The sequence below is a fragment of the Eleutherodactylus coqui genome, chromosome 12 (genome assembly GCF_035609145.1).
Source record: "Eleutherodactylus coqui strain aEleCoq1 chromosome 12, aEleCoq1.hap1, whole genome shotgun sequence".
Lineage (NCBI taxonomy): Eukaryota > Metazoa > Chordata > Amphibia > Anura > Eleutherodactylidae > Eleutherodactylus > Eleutherodactylus coqui.
Genome location: NC_089848.1, coordinates 116,768,705 through 116,787,413, shown reverse-complemented (window position 1 = coordinate 116,787,413; position 18,709 = coordinate 116,768,705). Strand labels below are relative to the sequence as shown.

Sequence of the window (18,709 nt, the reverse complement as noted above, 5' to 3'; positions counted from 1 at the left end):
TTATGGCATGACCAAGCAGTTTAATTAGTGAGTGCATATTACACTCCTTGTAGCGGGACAAGCATTCGGCCGTTTGTATTTCTTTTGGGCTCCAGGAATGTAATATTTTAGGCCGCCTGTCCACGGGCGCAGCGTTTTCCCGCAGTGGATTTCTGCCGCAGCAGAACACTAAAGTTGCCCCGATTTTCCGCTCGTGTACATCGGGCTGCGCTGTCCATACTTCTCCTATGGATGCGTTCATTGTGTTCCCGCCTGCGTGGGCAGGAGGCCCTTTTGTTTGATCTTCTGGGTTATCCGCCACCACTTTTTATTGTAGAATAATATTATAAATATTTATGTTTTGGAAAACTACATTTTTTTAGAAATAGGTTTTTTTTTCGTATTGGTGAAACATTTGTGAAACTAATGTAAGAAGTGCGGACCGACAACCCGCAAGTGCCGATGTTTGTTTCCTTCTGCGTCTGCTATCCTCACAGATATGGAAGCATGGAGGAAGCAGTCCGGCCTCAGACTAACAGCGGGGTTTGATGATCCAAATGATTTCTGAAGGCGTTGTGGCGTTTTGTCTTCTTCGCTCCCTTTATAGGAGTGACAGCCTGCAGGTCTCTGAAGAGAGCCCCCTGTTTTGTGTTAGCAGCTGAGTGGTTTGCCGGATCCGTCTAGCGTGACAGATTGTCTGCAACTCCAACAGATGGAATTGGGGACTCTGCTGTGGAATTCATTAGGGGAACCACATTGCTACTTACTCCAAGGGCCCGGAGTTGGAGCAGAACACCAGTTTACTTCTTCTAAAAGCGTTAATATGACTACAGAAATGTACTTGGAGCGCTGATCAGAAACACAACTTTAGCTTCACACTTCCTGCTGTTGTTCTCTCCACAACTTTTTACATGAAGGTTTACATGTTTTCAATTATTGAGCGCCAGTCCGCCAATTGTGGAGCAACTTTTCTTAGAACTCTGCATTGTCCCATTCTTCAGTTACTCCACCTGGAAATGCATGAACCCAGTGATAAATGAGCACTACCAGTCCCCTTGTGAAAACTGTTGGGGGTCCAGGGAGGTGTACTATTACGTGACGTGTCTCCTGGTAAGTTAGCCATCCGGCCGGTAATTAAGTCCAAAGGACGGCGCCAGTGCTTATTATTTACCTGACAAATTAATGGTCGGTAAAAAATAATTGTTAGCTGCAAGCAACTCTGGCCGAGCAGCAGCCCGACAACTTCATGCATTTAACTCACTCCTTGGCTCCAGTCGGGCCGCCGCTGCAGTAATGGTGGCTGGGCAGCAGCCCGACAACTTCATGCATTTAACTCACTCCTTGGCTCCAGTCGGGCCGCCGCTGCAGTAATGGTGGCCGGGCAGCAGCCCGACAACTTCATGCATTTAACTCACTCCTTGGCTCCAGTCGGGCCGCCGCTGCAGTAATGGTGGCCAGGCAGCAGCCCCGCAACTTCATGCATTTAACTCACTCCTTGGCTCCAGTCGGGCCGCCGCTGCAGTAATGGTGGCCGGGCAGCAGCCCGACAACTTCATGCATTTAACTCACTCCTTGGCTCCAGTCGGGCCGCCGCTGCAGTAATGGTGGCCAGGCAGCAGCCCCGCAACTTCATGCATTTAACTCACTCCTTGGCTCCAGTCGGGCCGCTGCTGCAGTAATGGTGGCCAGGCAGCAGCCCCACAGCTTCATGCATTTAACTCACTCCTTGGCTCTAGTCAGGCCGCCGCTGCAGTAATGGTGGCCGGGCAGCAGCCCGACAACTTCATGCATTTAACTTACTCCTTGGCTCCAGTCGGGCCGCCGCTGCAGTAATGGTGGCCGGGCAGCAGCCCGACAACTTCATGCATTTAACTCACTCCTTGGCTCCAGTCGGGCCGCTGCTGCAGTAATGGTGGCCGGGCAGCAGCCCGACAACTTCATGCATTTAACTCACTCCTTGGCTCCAGTCGGGCCGCTGCTGCAGTAATGGTGGCCAGGCAGCAGCCCCGCAACTTCATGCATTTAACTCACTCCTTGGCTCCAGTCGGGCCACCGCTGCAGTAATGGTGGCCGGAGCAGAACTACAGGGTAAGTTAAATACTTGTTGGTGGAACGTTGCAGCCCAGCCACAGGTTCAAGGTGGGAGGAACAGAAAGAGGGGGCCCTATTACCACTGGGTTCACTAATGGGGTCACTATTACTGGTGCCATTAAGGGGGACATTATCAATACTTGGGCCACTTATGTGGGCTACTACTACTACTTTGGCTACTAACGGAGATGCTGTTACTACTGGGGCCACTAAGCAGGTCACTATAAGTGCTGGAACCACTAAAGGGGCACTATTACTAGGGGGATCACTATTATTGGGGCCACTAAGGGGAGTACCATTCCTATTGGGGCCATTGCTAGTTGGGGCCACTAGAGGAATGGAGTTGAAAACATATATTATGATAAACCCCGCCCTTAAGTACATCCTCCAATAACGCCCTCCTTTACCTTCGCTAGTATTTTTTCTTTATTGCACTCCTAGGTGACCTACGAGTGTTATACGGAGCTTTATGGTCCTAGACAGTGTTATACACCACTTTTAGGGATTGGGGTGAAGTTCCAGTTTAATTTGAAGTAATTCGGACCGAGCAAAACCTTTTGCCCAAATTTAGTATACTGGCCGAACCAAACTTATGAAAAGTTCCCTCATCACTAATTGTCAATGGTGTTGTGTTGCAGCCCAGGACAAATGTGGCGTGACAATCACAGAGAATCCAAATCTGTTGGACTTTGCTTGCAGGTCGCATACTACCTTTCTCCCATAGACCTCAATGTAAGTCACATGTGACTGCTTCTTGCTGTGACTTGTGTAGCGCGGTAACATCATGCTGCCATTGAATTTAATGGAGTTGCAGTTCAAGTTACAAGTTGCAAACATTTAATGATCGCCGCCGGTCTTGGTTGTTTTTTTATTTGGTATGTCCTTTGTCTGTCATCTGTGTGTAGGGTTCCTGTAGGGACTTACAGGACAGCAAGGTCCATTGATGTTTTGCAAACTTACCTATTTTGCCCAAAGTATTACCCAATACCGCGTGTTTCTCAGCATTCTTTCAGGAAGTAGTCCAGCTTTATGATGCTTGGGGCGGCCTGGGTGTCAGTATCAGTGTTCACCAGGGTTCACTTTCTTTTTTCTTCATTAACTTTGCCTTAAAACAACTCAAAGGTATTTTAGATTCACTCCTGAGTAAGCCAAGAGTGTTGGGCTGCCTGTCCACAGACGCTGCGATATCCCGCCTGGGAGATGGAGCCTGCAGACGGATCTCCGCGGTGAGCCTATCTGACAGATAGGCTCACCACGGAGAGTCGTGGAAATTCGCAGCATGCTGCAATTTGCTGGCTGCAAGCGGAGAATCGCTATGATTCTCCGCTAGTGGACAGAGGGCTGCACTTTCCATAGCAATGCTACGGAAAGCGTGCATTGCCTTCCCCGTGGCCGGATTATCACCGCAGGGAACGCCCGTGGACAGGAGCCTTATACTGGGCTTTTATGGCTTTTAGACTGCGTTATTTACCAGTTTTAGGGGTTCTGGTTCAGTTCAAACTGATTTGGTGAGCCGGCCGTGTTTGAGGGTATACGGGCCTCCTCTGTACCTTTTCCCATGAACAGTATCTTGTGACTTGCTCTGGCAGGACATAGTACGTGGCGTAGATGTAGTAATTAGATCATGTCCTTATCAGTCCTTCCTTCCTGCTTAAAATGTATAATTGCATAGGAATCAATAGACACAAGTTTAGTACAATTTGTCACATCGCACAAAGGCCGCTGCTCGTCACATAAAACACCTACTTTGTAACCTGTCTTAAAACACGGCTTCAGTGGGAATTGCAAAATAAAGATAAGGCTTCTCCTTAATGGTTCCTTACGCGGCTCTATAGAGTGTCGGCGCGGGCCGTGTCCTTACAGCAGAGCCTGTTACCATCTGCCATCCAGGATAAGGTATAGCGCTCATGCCGCGGTCTCACAAGACCACTCGCCTCACTCAATTCATTTCTTGGAAAACAAAGCCTGCTGATTTTCGACAGCGACGCTTTATCTGCCGCCTGATGATTAAATGTGGACTTGGAGGTCTGCTGCCTTCCACTTGTGTTCCTGAAATGTAAAATTGGTGAAGCTGCTCTGCCCAATCTAACTTCATAAAGGATCTGTCACCGCTGCTGATTGTCTGCTTTAGTAAATACTCGTATTCCCCATTAAAGAACAATTCGGAAGCATCTCTTCTGAGAACTGGTTGTTGTGCCATTCCTTTGTTATTCCTCCTGGAAGTTTTTGAATAAATTGACAACTGGGTGTTACAAGTTGCAAGGAGTGTCCCCACACAGTCTGACAGGATCCAATCAGCTCTGACTATGACAGGAGGAATGCTAACACCCAGTTGTCAATTTATTCATAAATTCTTAGGAGGAATAACAGAGGGGCGGCACAACGCCGCGCTATTAGTAATGACAGTCTAGAATTATTATTTAATGTTAAATATAAGTATTGACTAGAATAGACCTGTCAGGGGAGGTAACAAATCTCCTGTAGAGCACAATCTCCCTCAGGACCAGAGGGGAGGGGGGGGGGGGGGGTATTACCTGGCACTTTTCCTTTGTGACGTTGTTCCCTGGATTCTCCAGTTCTTCTGACCCCTCTTCCATCTTCCAAGATGGCTACTGCACTTTTTAACCCCTTAGTGACAAAGCCTGTTTGCTCCTTAGTGACGGAGCCAAATTTTGGAAATCTGACATGCGTCGTTCAACATATCATAACTCCATAAAGGCTTTACATATCCCAGTGATTCTGACATTGTTTTTTCGCCACATGTTGTACTTCATTTTGGTTGTAAAAAGAGACCCATATAATTTGTGTATATTTATTAAAAGTACCAATATTGGAAAAATTTAGAAAAAATTATCATTTTTTCAAATTTTCAACTGTAATATCTCAAATATGTCCAAACATACTGTACAAATTTTTGATAAGATATATATTTCCATCTGTTTACTTTATTCTGAATGCACACTTGAAAAACTTTTGTGTTTTTTTTTTTTAACCATTTATAGGACGTACAAATTTAACATTACTTTTCAGCATTTTGAGGAACACTTTGTTTTCCTGCACCAAGCCAAGTTTGCAAAAGCTCATGAGTGTCAGAATAATAGATACCCCCCCCCCAAATGACCCAATTTAAAAAACTACACCCCTTAATGTATCCACCGAGGGGTGTCTTGAGTATTTTGACCCCACCAGTTTTTTTTCAGGAATTAATTCAATTTAGGGGAGAAAAAATAAAATTTCATATTTTTGCAAATATGTCATTTTAAAGACATATTTTTTTCCTATAGAACCCATGAAAATGAGGATTTACCCCCCAAAATGGATACCCCCGTTTCTCCCGTGTTTAGAGACATACCCATTGTGGCCCTAATCTTATGTGTGGATGCACAACGGGGCCCAAAATGAAATGAGTAGTCGGTGGCTTTCAGAACATAAATTTTCCTTGAAGGCGTTTTAGGCCCCATAGCACTTTTGTAGAGCTCTTGAGCGGCCAAAACCAAAGAGAACCCCCACAAGTGACCCCATTTTGAAAACTAGACCCCTTAACGAATTTATCTAGGGGTGTACTGCCCATTTTGACCCTACCAGTTTTTGAATGAATTCAAGCAAAGCAAAAGGAAAAAAATGTGATTTTCGTTTTTTTGGCAATTCTGTCGTTTTAAAAACTGCTTTTTTGGTACAGCACACACATGAATGAAGCCTTTCATCCCAAAATGGATACCCCTGTTTCTCCCGGTTCAGAGACATACCCCTTGTGGCCCTAATCTTTTGTCTGGATGCACAATGGGGCCCAAAATGAAGAGAGTAGTCGGTGGCTTTCAGAACAGAAATTTAGCATGAAGGTGATTTAGGCCCCATTGCCCACTTGTAGAGCCCTTGAGCGGCCAAAACGACAGAGAACCCCAACAAATGATCCCATTTTGAAAACTAGACCCCCTAATGAATTCATCTAGTGGTGTACTACAATTTACCCTACAATTTTTGAATAAATCTAAGCAAAGCAGTAGGAAAAAAATTACAATTTTCATTTTTTTGGCATTTGTATCAATTTACAAACAGTTTTTTTTTTGTACAGCACACATAGGAATGAAGACTTTCACCCCAAAATGGATACCCCTGTTTGTCCCGTGTTCAGAAACATACCCCTTGTGGCCCTAATCTACTTAAAGGACACATGGCTAGGCCTATAATGGAAGGAGCACCCGTTGGATTTCAGGGTACAACGGGATAAATTCCAGTCCCCATTGCCCACTTGTAGAGCCATTGAGCGTCTAAAACGATAAAGAACCCCCTCAAATGACCCCATTTTAAAAACTAGACCCCTTAATGAATTCATCTAGGGGTGTACTGCGTATTTTGACCCCACAGTTTTTGAATAAATCTAAGCAAAGCAGAAGGAAAAAATGACGTTTTTCATTTTTTTGGCAATTTTGTCAATTTAAAAACTGTTTTTTTTTGTACAGTGTACCTAGGAATGAAGACATTCACCCCAAAATGGACACCCCCTTTTGTCCCGTGTTCAAAAACATACCCATTGTGGCCCTAATCTACTTATAGGACACATGGTTAGGCCTGTAATGCAGGGAACACCCGTTGGATTTCAGGGCAGAACTGAATAAATCCCAGGCCCCATTGTTCATTTGTACAGAATAAAAATTGACTCCCTAAAAATCCCCCGCCCCTCCCCCACACACTCTGCGCCCTTTTTGGCATTCCCCAAATCTTAGATAAAAGTAATAATGTGAACTTTGTGGTATTTCCGAAGACAGGGGTAATTACGGAGGCTGGTTGAGATGGGCCCATGGGGCAATAATACGAAGTATCCCCCCTCCACTCATGGTTTTGGGGGTCATTTCATGACCTCAGTAGCGGGTATGGGGTGTAAAAAGTGGCGCTCTGTGAGTCTCCGTAAGCTTGATGAGGTGCGGCGGTCTCGCACAGTTGACGCTCAACAAGCTGCTCCTGGAACTGCATGAAGGCGAGCGTTCCCGGGGCTTCTTGTAAATTGCGTATTACAGGTAGCGGTCTGAATAACCGCGGATCTGACCCTGCGTACGGCCACGTAATGTACTGCGCATAACTGCCTACTCACATAGGCGGTCATTCGCAGTACTTCTTTTAAATTTGTATTTCCCGCACAGTCGCTTAGCGATGACGCAGGTACCCGCAGCCCGTATACAATGTAGTAGCGTATGGGCTGCGGGTATATCCGTAACCACGGAGCACAATGGGCTCTATGTTGCGGATATCCGCGGTAAAATAGAACCTGATGCGTTCTCTTTTCTGCGAGCAGAGGGATTTTAAATTTCCCGGGGCTCGAGCCCGTCTGTGCACGCGCCCGATGTCAATCATCGGGTGCACATGCGCAGACGGGGATTCGGGTCCCGGGACATCGGGGAGGACTTTGGTGAGTATTTTCACCCCCCCCTCATGGATCCGATCCATGAGGGGAGGTGAAATTGACTTTTTTTAAAAACTTTTTCGCGATCGCCGCTATCCAATGGTTAGCGGCGATCGCGTGCCCGGGGATCGCTCACCGCGGTCCCCGGTAACACCTCCTGGTTCCCGGCTACCTTCAGGAGCCGGGAGCCAGGAGATTTCAAATTTGCCGGGGGCTCCCGGGCTTCTGCGCATGCGCCTGACGTCATTGTCTGGCGCGCATGCGCAGAAGACCGCCGGCAGGTCCGGGAGGACCTGATCTCCGGGGGACACCGCCGACAAGCTAGGTAAGAATTTTCAGCTACTCTGATGGATCCGATCCACCAGGGCAGCTGAATATCTAACTTTTTAGGCACTTTTCTTTACTTTTTTGCGATCGGCGCTATCCACTGGATAGCGCCAATCGCAATACCGGGGGGGACTGCCCGCATCCTGGGATGACAGCTCCATGCTGTCGGCTACCTGCGGGCACCGACAGCATGGAGCTGTCAAGTCCTCAGGCCAGTGGACATTAATCCAAAGAGGACGCATAAAACTACGTCCTCTAGGATTAAAGCCCACTTATTGAGGACGTAGTTTCCCGATGGGGCCGTCGTTAAGGGGTTAAACTACCCAATTCACACTAAACATTGATGGTACATTTGTAGTCAAAGACACTATGTATGCATGTCCTCCTTGTGATGAATCATAGTGTAGCTACTAGAGATGAGCGAGCACCCAAATGCTCCGATGCTCATTACTCGAGCCAAGCTTTTTGTAATGCTCAAGAGCTCGATTCGAGTAATGAACCCTATGGAAGTCAATGGGAGACTATAGCTTTTTTCAAGATGACCCATGCTCTGCATAGGGGAGGTCTCTCTCTCTCCCCCTCCCTCTCTCTCTATCCCCCTCTCTCTTACCCTCTCTCCCCTCTCTCTCTCCCACCTTTCTCTCTCTCAGCCCTCTCTCTCTGTCTCTCTCTCACTCCCTCTCTCTCTCTCTTCCCCCCTCTCCCTCTCTCTCACTCTCTCCCCCCCCTCTCTCTCTATCCCCCTCTCTCTCTTCCCCTGTATCCCTCACTCTCTCCCCTCTCTCCCCCCCCCTCTCTCTCTCTCCTCCTCCCTCTCCCTCTCTCCCTCCCTCTCCCCCCCCCTCTCCCCTCTCTCTCCCCCTCTCGTCCCCTCCCTCTTTCTTTCTCTCTCTCTCTCTCTCTCTCTCTCTCTCTCTCTCTTCTCTCTCTCTTTCTCTCTCTCTCTCTCTCTTTCTCTCTCTTTCTCTCTCTTTCTCTCTCTTTCTCTCTCTTTCTCTCTCTTTCTCTCTCTTTCTCTCTCTTCTCTCTCTCTTTCTCTCCAATAATAATACCACCCTCTCTGTGGCCCCAATAGTTATAGTGCTCCCTTTCTGTGGCCCCAATGTTAAACATGCCTCTCTTAAGTGCCCAGGAAGCATTGCATGGTCTCTAAGACTTCCTATACCCTCATGGTGCTCTCCACAAGGAGAAACATTACCCGGCCGGCCGCCTGTCCCCTTATACAGTATAATCCATCATAGCAGCAGCCTCCACTGTCTTTGGTGATGGGTGGCCTATAGAACCAGATTCCTTATACCCTTTGGGGGGGATTCTTCAGAACGTTGGATTGTTTCTATGTCCGGGGGTCTTTCAGTGCCTTAGTCTAGTGAGGATTGTAACATTAATTAGATGTCCGCTCCTTTCATCCCTTCCTCTCTGGAATAGCAGTGATTCGGGCATATCCCACTGTGGTACATTATGGGCAGAGTGCGTACTCTACTTGACATTTGACATCTATTCATGGACTGCACCCACGTGTGACGCCTCAGATACCGGAGCACTATAGTTGATTAGTAGCCTAGAAGAAAACCAGATTCTGTACAGGGTGATCTGTGCCTAAATACAGAGGCGGCCGTCGATACAGTCCCCGCTGCCATTATCTGCCCCACGCTGACTGCTGACCTGCCTTTGTCACAAAATTCCTCTGCTGTGCTGATAACATTCTGGGCCGTGTAGCCCGCTGATAGCGGCTGGTCCTGTCAGCATAGTAACACCCTACAGCACCACAACAGTAACCCGTCTACTTCTGGAGAGCAGTCCCACGCTCAGGAGAGTACAGAAAGCGCTTCAGTCCACTAAACATTTACATCCCGTTACTTTTTTGCATCACTTAATGGTTGGGAAATTTTAGGGTTCAAGACCAAAAAAAGTCACCAGAGAAGGGTGTTTAACGTAACCCATAAAAGACCAGACATTTCTCAAATCTCCATTTCATTCTTCCAGAGCTCTGACTCTGTTCTCCTGTGAGGGCTTGTTTTATCGCTTGTTGTTACTAGTACCACTGAATGGGATCACATGGTGTGTGGAAAGACTGACACATTTACAAGGGGGGTGAAACAGACGGAAATTCACAATTTTGCCATGGTATTTTGGTGTTCATGGCGCAGCACGGATAGCATGTCCGCTTTATTCTGTGGGTCAGCGCAGATATGTAATGCCTTTTTATGACCTTTTTAGGCATTATTACTTTTAAATAATAGAAAAAAAATTCCTTTAAAAAAATAGCTTTCTGTCGCGGGATTTTGAGACTCTTTATGTTGGAACTTGGTTTTTTTTGCGGGGCGACCTGTGGTTTTTATTGGCATTATTTGCGGTACATACAACTCTTTTGATCGCTTTTTATTCAGTTTTTTAATGAAAAATACAATTCTGGCATTATATATAATTTTCGTTACAATGCTTGCCCAAAGTTGCCCAAATTAATGGAAAAATTGTTTGTGTGTTGATGTGTCTTGAACAAGAGGTACCGTGTGCAATGGACAACTACTATACTAGTTCCACTATTCAAAGCACTTCACACCGCAAATACAGGGGCCTGCGGGGCAGTCAGATAAAACGCCCGGAGTCCCACAGCCTCCGGCGTCCAGGCGCATGGAAAGGGGGGCGCCATACATGCCTGCAAGGGACCCACTGCTTGCGGTCAAGTGGCATGACAAAACGAAGGTCTACATACCCGCGACTGCACGCAAAAACCTCAGTAGTAGTAAGAGAGCTGGGGCTTACCACGAGAAAGAGAGAACCTGCCTGCGTCACAGGCTACAACAAATGTATGGGGGGGTAGACCTGTCTGACAAGGTGCTTCAGCCAAACCTGGTGAAGCAAAAAACAGGGCCTGGTAGAAAAAGGAAGCGCTCTACCTTAATCGGATTGCTACCTATTATGCCAATGTACTCTACAAGAAGTGCCAGGGACCCCTCGCTGTCTTGTGGTTCCAGGAGCAGATTGTTAAGTGCCTTCTGTGTGAGACCACCACAGGGGGTGTGAAGACTCACAGAGCACCACTTGCTACACCCTGTCCCTGCCACCGAGGTCAATATTTACCCGGAAAAGGTGCCACAAGCATTGGAATAGGAGGGATACCCAGTTTTATTGACCCATGTGCCCGTCCCAACCAACCCTCTGGAATTACCTGTTTTAAGAAATTTCACACCGTTTTAGGGTGGTTTCACATCTACTTTGGAGGTTCCATCACAGATGTGGCTGAAAGTACTGGAAGAAAAAGCACTGCATGCTGCACTTTTTCTTCCATCCAAAAGCCGGCTAGCTGGGCGGAAAGTGGGCGGACCCCATTATAGTCAATGGGGCGTGCCCAATGCTGTTTGGTTCTGTCCTGAGACCGAACTGTTCAGCTGCAGGGATTCCCCTTTCCTGCCCCCTGAATGGAGCAGGAACGTGGAATCCCCAATGCAGATGTGAAACCATCCTTAAATTAGTAATTTTATCTAAGATTTAGGAAAAGCCAAAAATGGGGGGATTCTTACTTGGGAGCCCCCCACCCGGGGTCCCCCCACCACCCTTCCCAGGTTGGGCTGCATGAAACAAATAAAACTGTCATATTTGTGGGGAAGAAAAGAATTTTTTCACTTGCTTTATATTAATTCTTGCAAAAACTGTGGGGTCCGAATGCCCAGTACACTTAGATAAATGGGTCATTTGAGGGGGCTTTTAATCATTTTGGCAGTCTTATGGCCCTAAGGGTGGTTTTAAGGCTAATGTGGAGAGTCCGGCTGTGCTCCTGAGCCCTCATACTGTGCCGCAAGTAATAACATGGAGTTCAGAATGGGCCACCAGCCGGCTGCCAAGTGACTTCTGACGCCAAAGAATTGTCAGGGTGTCTGAATGACTCCCCAATCAGCTGCTACAGAGGGGAAGCCCTGTAAACGGGCCGTGGCCTCGTTCTACGCAAGCCTTTCACGCAGCAGGATATTTGGTGCGTTTTACCGGGATGTTAATAATGGTTTGAATGGCGCAGGTCTTTTGGAGTGCTCCATTCTCTATCTGCAGAGTATCACGCACACATATTGACATTGCTAAGCAAATATGAGCGTCTGGCTTGGGAAGGCGTACCGGCGCGGCAGTGTGGGTGACTGCAGATTACGTATGGACGGTAACCAGGCGACTTCGAGGAGGGACAGGCAGATCTGCTATTTTCTCACCTGCCTCGTCCTATAAGAAGGGATTAAAGTCTTAGGGTCTCCTGAGAGCATCACTTCCATATGATCACAAGTCAAATACTTGGCCGCCTCCTCATTAGCATCTCAGGTTACAGATCACTTCCAGCTGGACTGGGAAAATGAGCCGTTCTGGAAGGTGCGAGAGAACGGTTCCCCGTAGGGGCCGGATTCACAGCTGACATCCATATTTGTTGTACCGACACGGCCATCCAGAGTGCAGCATGCCATCGTATAGTTATCCCAGTGGCTCCCTTTATCAGATGTGAAGATTACGGCAGAGCGGCACTACTATTCCCTGACACCGCCCTGCAATTTTGTCAGCAGAATACAGTGTTTACAGGCTGTTTGCTCAGCCTGCCACAGGTTAGATGGCACCCTATGCATAATTTTTTACCCCCTCCCCCCCCATAATAAGTAAAAAAAACTATATTGCATTGATAGGCAGTGTGCCTGTAGTCTGCTTGTGCAGAAAGAGATAGCAGTATTCCCAGACCACAACAGCTCAGCGAATTAATACTGTACTAGAACCAAGCTCATGTCATGAATACAGTGCCAGAACCAAGCTCATGTCATAAATACAGTGCCAGAACCAAGCTCATAAGTACATTGACAGAATCAAGCTCAACACATAAATACTGCCAAAACAGGTTTGTAAATCCAGCACCAACTTAACGAATAAAAACTCCACTTTATTATGCAAAAGAGCTATCAGCAAACAAAATTTTCTGCACTCAATAAATAGTGTGTAACCACAAATAGTGATCTGTCAAAGAATGTGTAGGAGTTACACTTACTGGGGAGGAGGGGGGTATGATGACCATGAGCCCCCTCCTTGAAGTGATGACTCCTTCAGCCTCCAAATAGATGTTTACCACACGTATTAGAAGTGAAGCAATAACACCTTTATTTCCAAACTTCGCTAAAATAACAGGCAACGCGTTTCAGGGCACACAGGCACCTTTCTCAAGCCATAATACAACATAAAATCGTCACATATATATAGGAGATGGATTACTTACAAAACATGCCGCTGGTGGGGGCAGCCATGATGGAGGCGTGTCATAATGTGCCGACGTCACGGCGCCGGTCATGTGGTCGGCGTTCTGACATTCTATTACTGCTGGTGCAATATGGGGGCAGCCATGATGGAGGCGTGTCAGAATGTGCCGGCGTCATGGCGCCGGTCACATGGTCAGCGTCTTGACACTGCTAATGAGATATGGGGGCGTGCTAAGGCGTGCTGTGATGAACCCACGTCATTGCGCCGGTCACCTGACCAGCGTCCCGACGCCCACCACCAAAAACGTCTCTCGATGGTGGTGGCTGTGCTTAGGGCATGTGTTAGATTAAACACCGTCATCACGTCAGTCAATTGACCGGCGCGGTGACGTGTATCAACGCAAGGAGCGTCTGACAATCAAGGCCTTGGTGGGGGCAATGTCTAGTAAAGACCTTGATTGTCAGACGCTCCTTGCGTTGATACACGTCACCGCGCCGGTCAATTGACTGACGTGATGACGGTGTTTAATCTAACACATGCCCTAAGCACAGCCACCACCATCGAGAGACGTTTTTGGTGGTGGGCGTCGGGACGCTGGTCAGGTGACCGGCGCAATGACGTGGGTTCATCACAGCACGCCCCCATATCTCATTAGCAGTGTCAAGACGCTGACCATGTGACCGGCGCCATGACGCCGGCACATTATGACACGCCTCCATCATGGCTGCCCCCACCAGCGGCATGTATTGTAAGTAATCCATCTCCTATATATATGTGACGATTTTATGTTGTATTATGGCTTGAGAAAGGTGCCTGTGTGCCCTGAAACGCGTCGCCTGTTATTTTAGTGAAGTTTGGAAATAAAGGTGTTATTGCTTCACTTCTAATACGTGTGGTAAACATCTATTTGGAGGCTGAAGGAGTCATCACTTCAAGGAGGGGGCTCATGGTCATCATACCCCCCTCCTCCCCAGTAAGTGTAACTCCTATTTATTCTTTGACAGATCACTATTTGTGGTTACACACTATTTATTGAGCGCAGAAAATTTTGTTTGCTGACAGCTCTTTTGCGTTTTATTCCTTTGGGACCACTCTCTTTTGAGAGACCCCAACTATTTCTGCAGCTCTCCCCCGGGCATTGGAGGATCAAAATAGTGTTGGTTTCCACTGAATGTCAACCTTGAGGCGCTATCTGGTATATCTTCTTGTGATCCACTTTATTATGGCACTTATAAAAATCATTCTAACGGGCATCTTGTGCCCCCTGAACGGTTTTAGAGATGCCATAATAAAGTAACGTTTTTGTCATGTTCGTGCTGGATTTTACAAACTTGTTTTGGAAGTATTCCTCTCCTAGTTGTCCACTAGAGCTTCTGTGCACCTTTATTGCATCCAGCTTGGACACATTGGGAATTTATCTGGGACTGGGTGAGCTGACGTCCTGCTATTTGTACATAAACACTGCACCAGAACCAAGCTCAGTGCATGATTGCAGCATAAGAACCAAGCTCAGAACATAAATACAACACCAGAACCAAGCTCAGTAGATCAATACAGCATCAAAACCAAAACCGTACAGTAGCAGAACCAAGTCCATAAGTTAACTATCTTGCCAGATCCAAGCTCAGAACATAAATACAGCAACAGAACCAAGCTCAATACACAAATACCTCAAAAGAACCAAGCTCATGTCATAAATACAGTACCAGAACCAGCTCATAGCATAAATACAGCAACAGAACTAACTGATTTTGTTATGGAGGCAGCAATTGGCTGACAGAACATCAGAGGGGAAGAGACAGGGCTAGGAGGAAGATGATGCATGTCGTTCGATAAGACACCTCTGCATGGAGGAAGGAGATCATTTGGCCAGGCAAATCTTATTGTCTCCCCCCTACAAGCTGGTAGCTGGCGCTCTGTGCAATCACACGGGTCACGTCTAGCTAAGGCTGGCCATGCTGGTGAGGATGCTGCAACAGTGTTTGCAAGCCCCCCAAAAAATGGAAGAGCTGCAAATCTTTCCATTCTACTGGTTCTCTGTGGGGTCCAGGCTTATAAGGGCCAGAAGGCTGCAGCGTTGGGCGGCATCAGATGAGCGCAGATACGCTTGTTTCAACGCAACGTATCTGCGCAGTAAACTAGGTGGATTTGCGTGCGTATTGGCTCATTGTACTGTATCTTTTTGCGCATGCAGGGCCTGTTCATATGCGGGCGCAACATATCCCCGCCCTGACTTAAATGGCTACTTAGTCTAATGAGGTCCAGATGGGTTCTTTTTTTCACGGAATTGAGCAGCGTATGGCGCATCTTGTTACGTCTTGCGCGTCTTGTTACGTCTTGCGCATCTTGTTACGTCTTGCGCGTGCACTTGGATGACTCCTACATGTGGAGATACATGTTGGGGGGGGGGGGGCTGAGTTGATCTTTTAACTGCAGGGATTGCTGAGAGTTGTAGTACATACTGCTTCGGTGACTTGTGTGCTGTAGACTAGAGCCACGCTCTTGTACTTCTAGCTTGGGGTATTCGTATCATACTAACCATACGGATGAATACATTACAGAATCTGACCGGTCTCTATGGAACTTGTTGGACACTTGAACTCCCAGCACCCTTGGACTTCTAAGCCACACGCGCGCCTGTTAGTTCATTTTGTAGTATTTACAATAAATATTTACGTTTTATGCTAGGGTAGACCTACCTTTGGGCATTTGTTGCCTTGCAGGCTAGTTTGGTATAGTCATCTTTTTATCATCATAGGTAAGGTTGCAATGAAAGGTGGCATCTATAATCAGGATCGGCCATTCACAATATGTGGTGTCACAGCTTACCTCCTCCCCCTTCTTGTTCAGGTCACAGAGCATGCCCACAATACTATCTCATAGAAGTCCATAGGTGATGTCACAACGCACCTCATCCCCTTCCCTGCACAGGTGACAGAAAATTCCCACAACATTCTATATAGGTGATGGTCACAGCTCACCTGTGCCCCTTTTTACAAAGCTCACAGATGTTCCCTACAACACTCTTACATGGAAGTCTATAGATGAGGTTCACAGCTCACCTCTTCCTCTTCCCTGCATAGGTCACAGAGTGTGCCCACAACACTATCTTATAGAAATCCGTATGTGATGATCACAGCTCACCTGCTCCCCTCACTGCCTATGGCACAGAGCCTGCCTAGAACAATCTCCCTTAGCCGTCAGCCGGTCCCCTCCTGTCTAGTTTTTTTGCTGCCCCCGTAGCCATGCGGGAGAATAAGATAAAAAATTTACAATAAGAAAATAAGAACAAATTAGAAAAATGGAAAGGGCTTCATTATCTGCTGCCACATTCCCTTTAATGGAATGTCCTTTAAGAATGCCTGATGTTCTGCTGATATCTATGGGGATGGGCCGTCTGTCTGTATCTATTGGTAAAGATGTGTGATGCACAATGTCTGTAACTCCGCCGGCCGTGGTCACATGACCTGTCCCTCACTGTATACTCCATCTTGTGTTACATTGTGTCAATCACTCTTTCTTTTATGTTTTAAAGAAAATATCTACATAAAGAATGGAAGCAGCGATCCCTTACTGTGCGGGAACAGCAGCGACGCGGGGTAAGTGGGACAGTCACTACTCACCGTATATACAGTATCACACGACTGGAAGACTTTGCATCTGCAGGTCCAGTGACCATGGGAGTGCTGTCATTGCAGTATATAAAGTAACCTGGTAGAAGGTGATCGACGTGTGAGCCGTGTTACATGACAAACCCAGCTGCACTATGTCAGTCAGCGTTATAACCAGGTCCGCTTCTGTACTTGTAGCGGCGGAGAAATCTAAGCGGCCGGCATTTCTCTTGCCCAATGCTATGTCTTCCTGGGTAAGCTGCATTTGAGTGCTCTTGCAGCTGCGCACCGTTCCCATAGGGGGACCTGGAGCTTTGTCCAAGCCTCGCCAACTGACACGCTCACGCGTGGTTCTCTACTACATCTCCGTGTTAGAGAGGAATATATATATATATACACAAAATCATTTAGTAAGTCAATCATCATCATTTTTCTCTGTTCTCCTTTATTTCCTTTCTGTTTCTTTATTCTTCCTCATCTGCTTTCTCCTTCTTCCCCTTCTTTCTCCTCTTTCTTTTTTTTCTCCTTCTCCTTCCTTCATCTTCCTCTTTTTCTTTTTTCTTTCTCCATCTCCTTCCTTCTTTCTTTCTTCTCCTTCCGTTTCATTTTTTACTTCTCCTACCTTGTTTCTTCCTCTTCTTTTGTTCTCCTTCCCTTGTCTTTTCTTCTTCCTTCTTTCTTACCCTTCTCTTTTCTCCTTCCTCTTCTTCCTTCTTTCTTACCCTTCTCCTTTCCTTTTTCCTTCTCTTTTTTTCCCTTCCCCTTCTTCTTTCTTTCGCCTTTTCCTTCTTCTCCTCCTTCTTTTTCTCCTCTCCATTGTCTTCTGACATACAAAGGTTTGAAGTCTTTTAAGCTTTCTTTAGCAGTTATCACCAGTGAGGAGCTGTTCATTCTTAAGGTTTCCCCAATGCTAGATTGTAGTAGAAGGCCGTGACTCCACCAGGACAGCACTGTCTATGTATTGTGGTAAGCTATAACCATAGGGCCAGGGCTGGACTTTTGCTTGGTCGGGCTAGAGTCTAACGCTGTTCCAAATCTGATAAGCCATGAAGAACACTATGAGATCCATGAAACTTACTGGCCAAGGATTCTTCAGTACATGATAAAGTACCTGCTGATTTGTTGACGTGGCTTAAACAATTGATTACATTTATGAGCTGCTTATGCCAATTAGTATACATTGTTTCAATACCACAACTAGTTAAACACATCCAATACAGCACTAGTAATATCAATTCCTGGAGTTTCTGGGTCTCTTCTTTTTGCAACAATTGAACCAATGAGAAATCTAAATTCCTTGCCCAAATATTGCCGTGTCCGGCGTCCAATCTGAACTATTTCCATCTTCAGAAACAATCTAGAGAGAGAAGGGATGTTACAAATCAATGTGATCTTACTGCACATCAAGTCGTCCTTCTGAAGGGTATTTAATGCATTATACAAAACCCGCTGCTTCACTCAATATTTTTGCTGAAGGCTTTAACCTTTGAGTCTAAAAATCTCTCTACTTACCCTTCTGGGAACAGTTGTAGGTTTCTATGGTTGATGATGAGCTTTTGTGTTTTGGCCTTAGATCACTATCAGTGCGCCAAGAATCAGAACCCATCTGAGACGTTGGGACAGAATAAAATGATGCAAGTGATACACGTATACTGCAAAGCAGAAGAACTGGTTATTTGTATCACATTGTGTCCCCGTATGTATTAGTGCCGGTGCACCAACTGTGGATCTGGGGCAACCACAAAGCATCAACACCATGCAGACCACACTAAGGGCACAGCAATAACCTGGCACACAGCAATATGTTATAAAGAGCAAATCACAGCTTCCTTCTCACAGCACACATGCCCTCTAACGGCTGCACATCGCCCCTTCTGGCAGAAGTAGAATATTTACATTTGAAGTAGGACATTTTCTCCCTGTCTTTCAAATAATGCCTCCTTAATGCCTCTTCAAAATAGTGCCTCTTTTTGGCAGCAGATATCCGCCTCTGTGGGAGGACCCCATCCCTTTCTGAAAGGATATCTCTCGCCCTTCTGGTAAGAAATCTTCAACCCTCCACATGATGGCATATCTCCCTTCCTTGGCA

At 46.6% G+C, this 18,709-nt stretch overlaps 1 protein-coding gene across 3 annotated transcripts in view; it reads left to right on the top strand.

Moving 5' to 3' along the window:
• LOC136587207 (sodium channel protein type 5 subunit alpha-like) overlaps nt 1-18,709 on the top strand; it is a 509,047-nt gene that overhangs the window by 219,669 nt on the left and 270,669 nt on the right. For all 3 annotated transcript variants that reach the window (XM_066585757.1, XM_066585756.1, XM_066585758.1), the window contains one exon: nt 16,545-16,608. In XM_066585757.1, the coding sequence (XP_066441854.1) occupies nt 16,545-16,608 (64 nt within the window). The remainder of the gene's footprint in view (nt 1-16,544; nt 16,609-18,709) is intronic.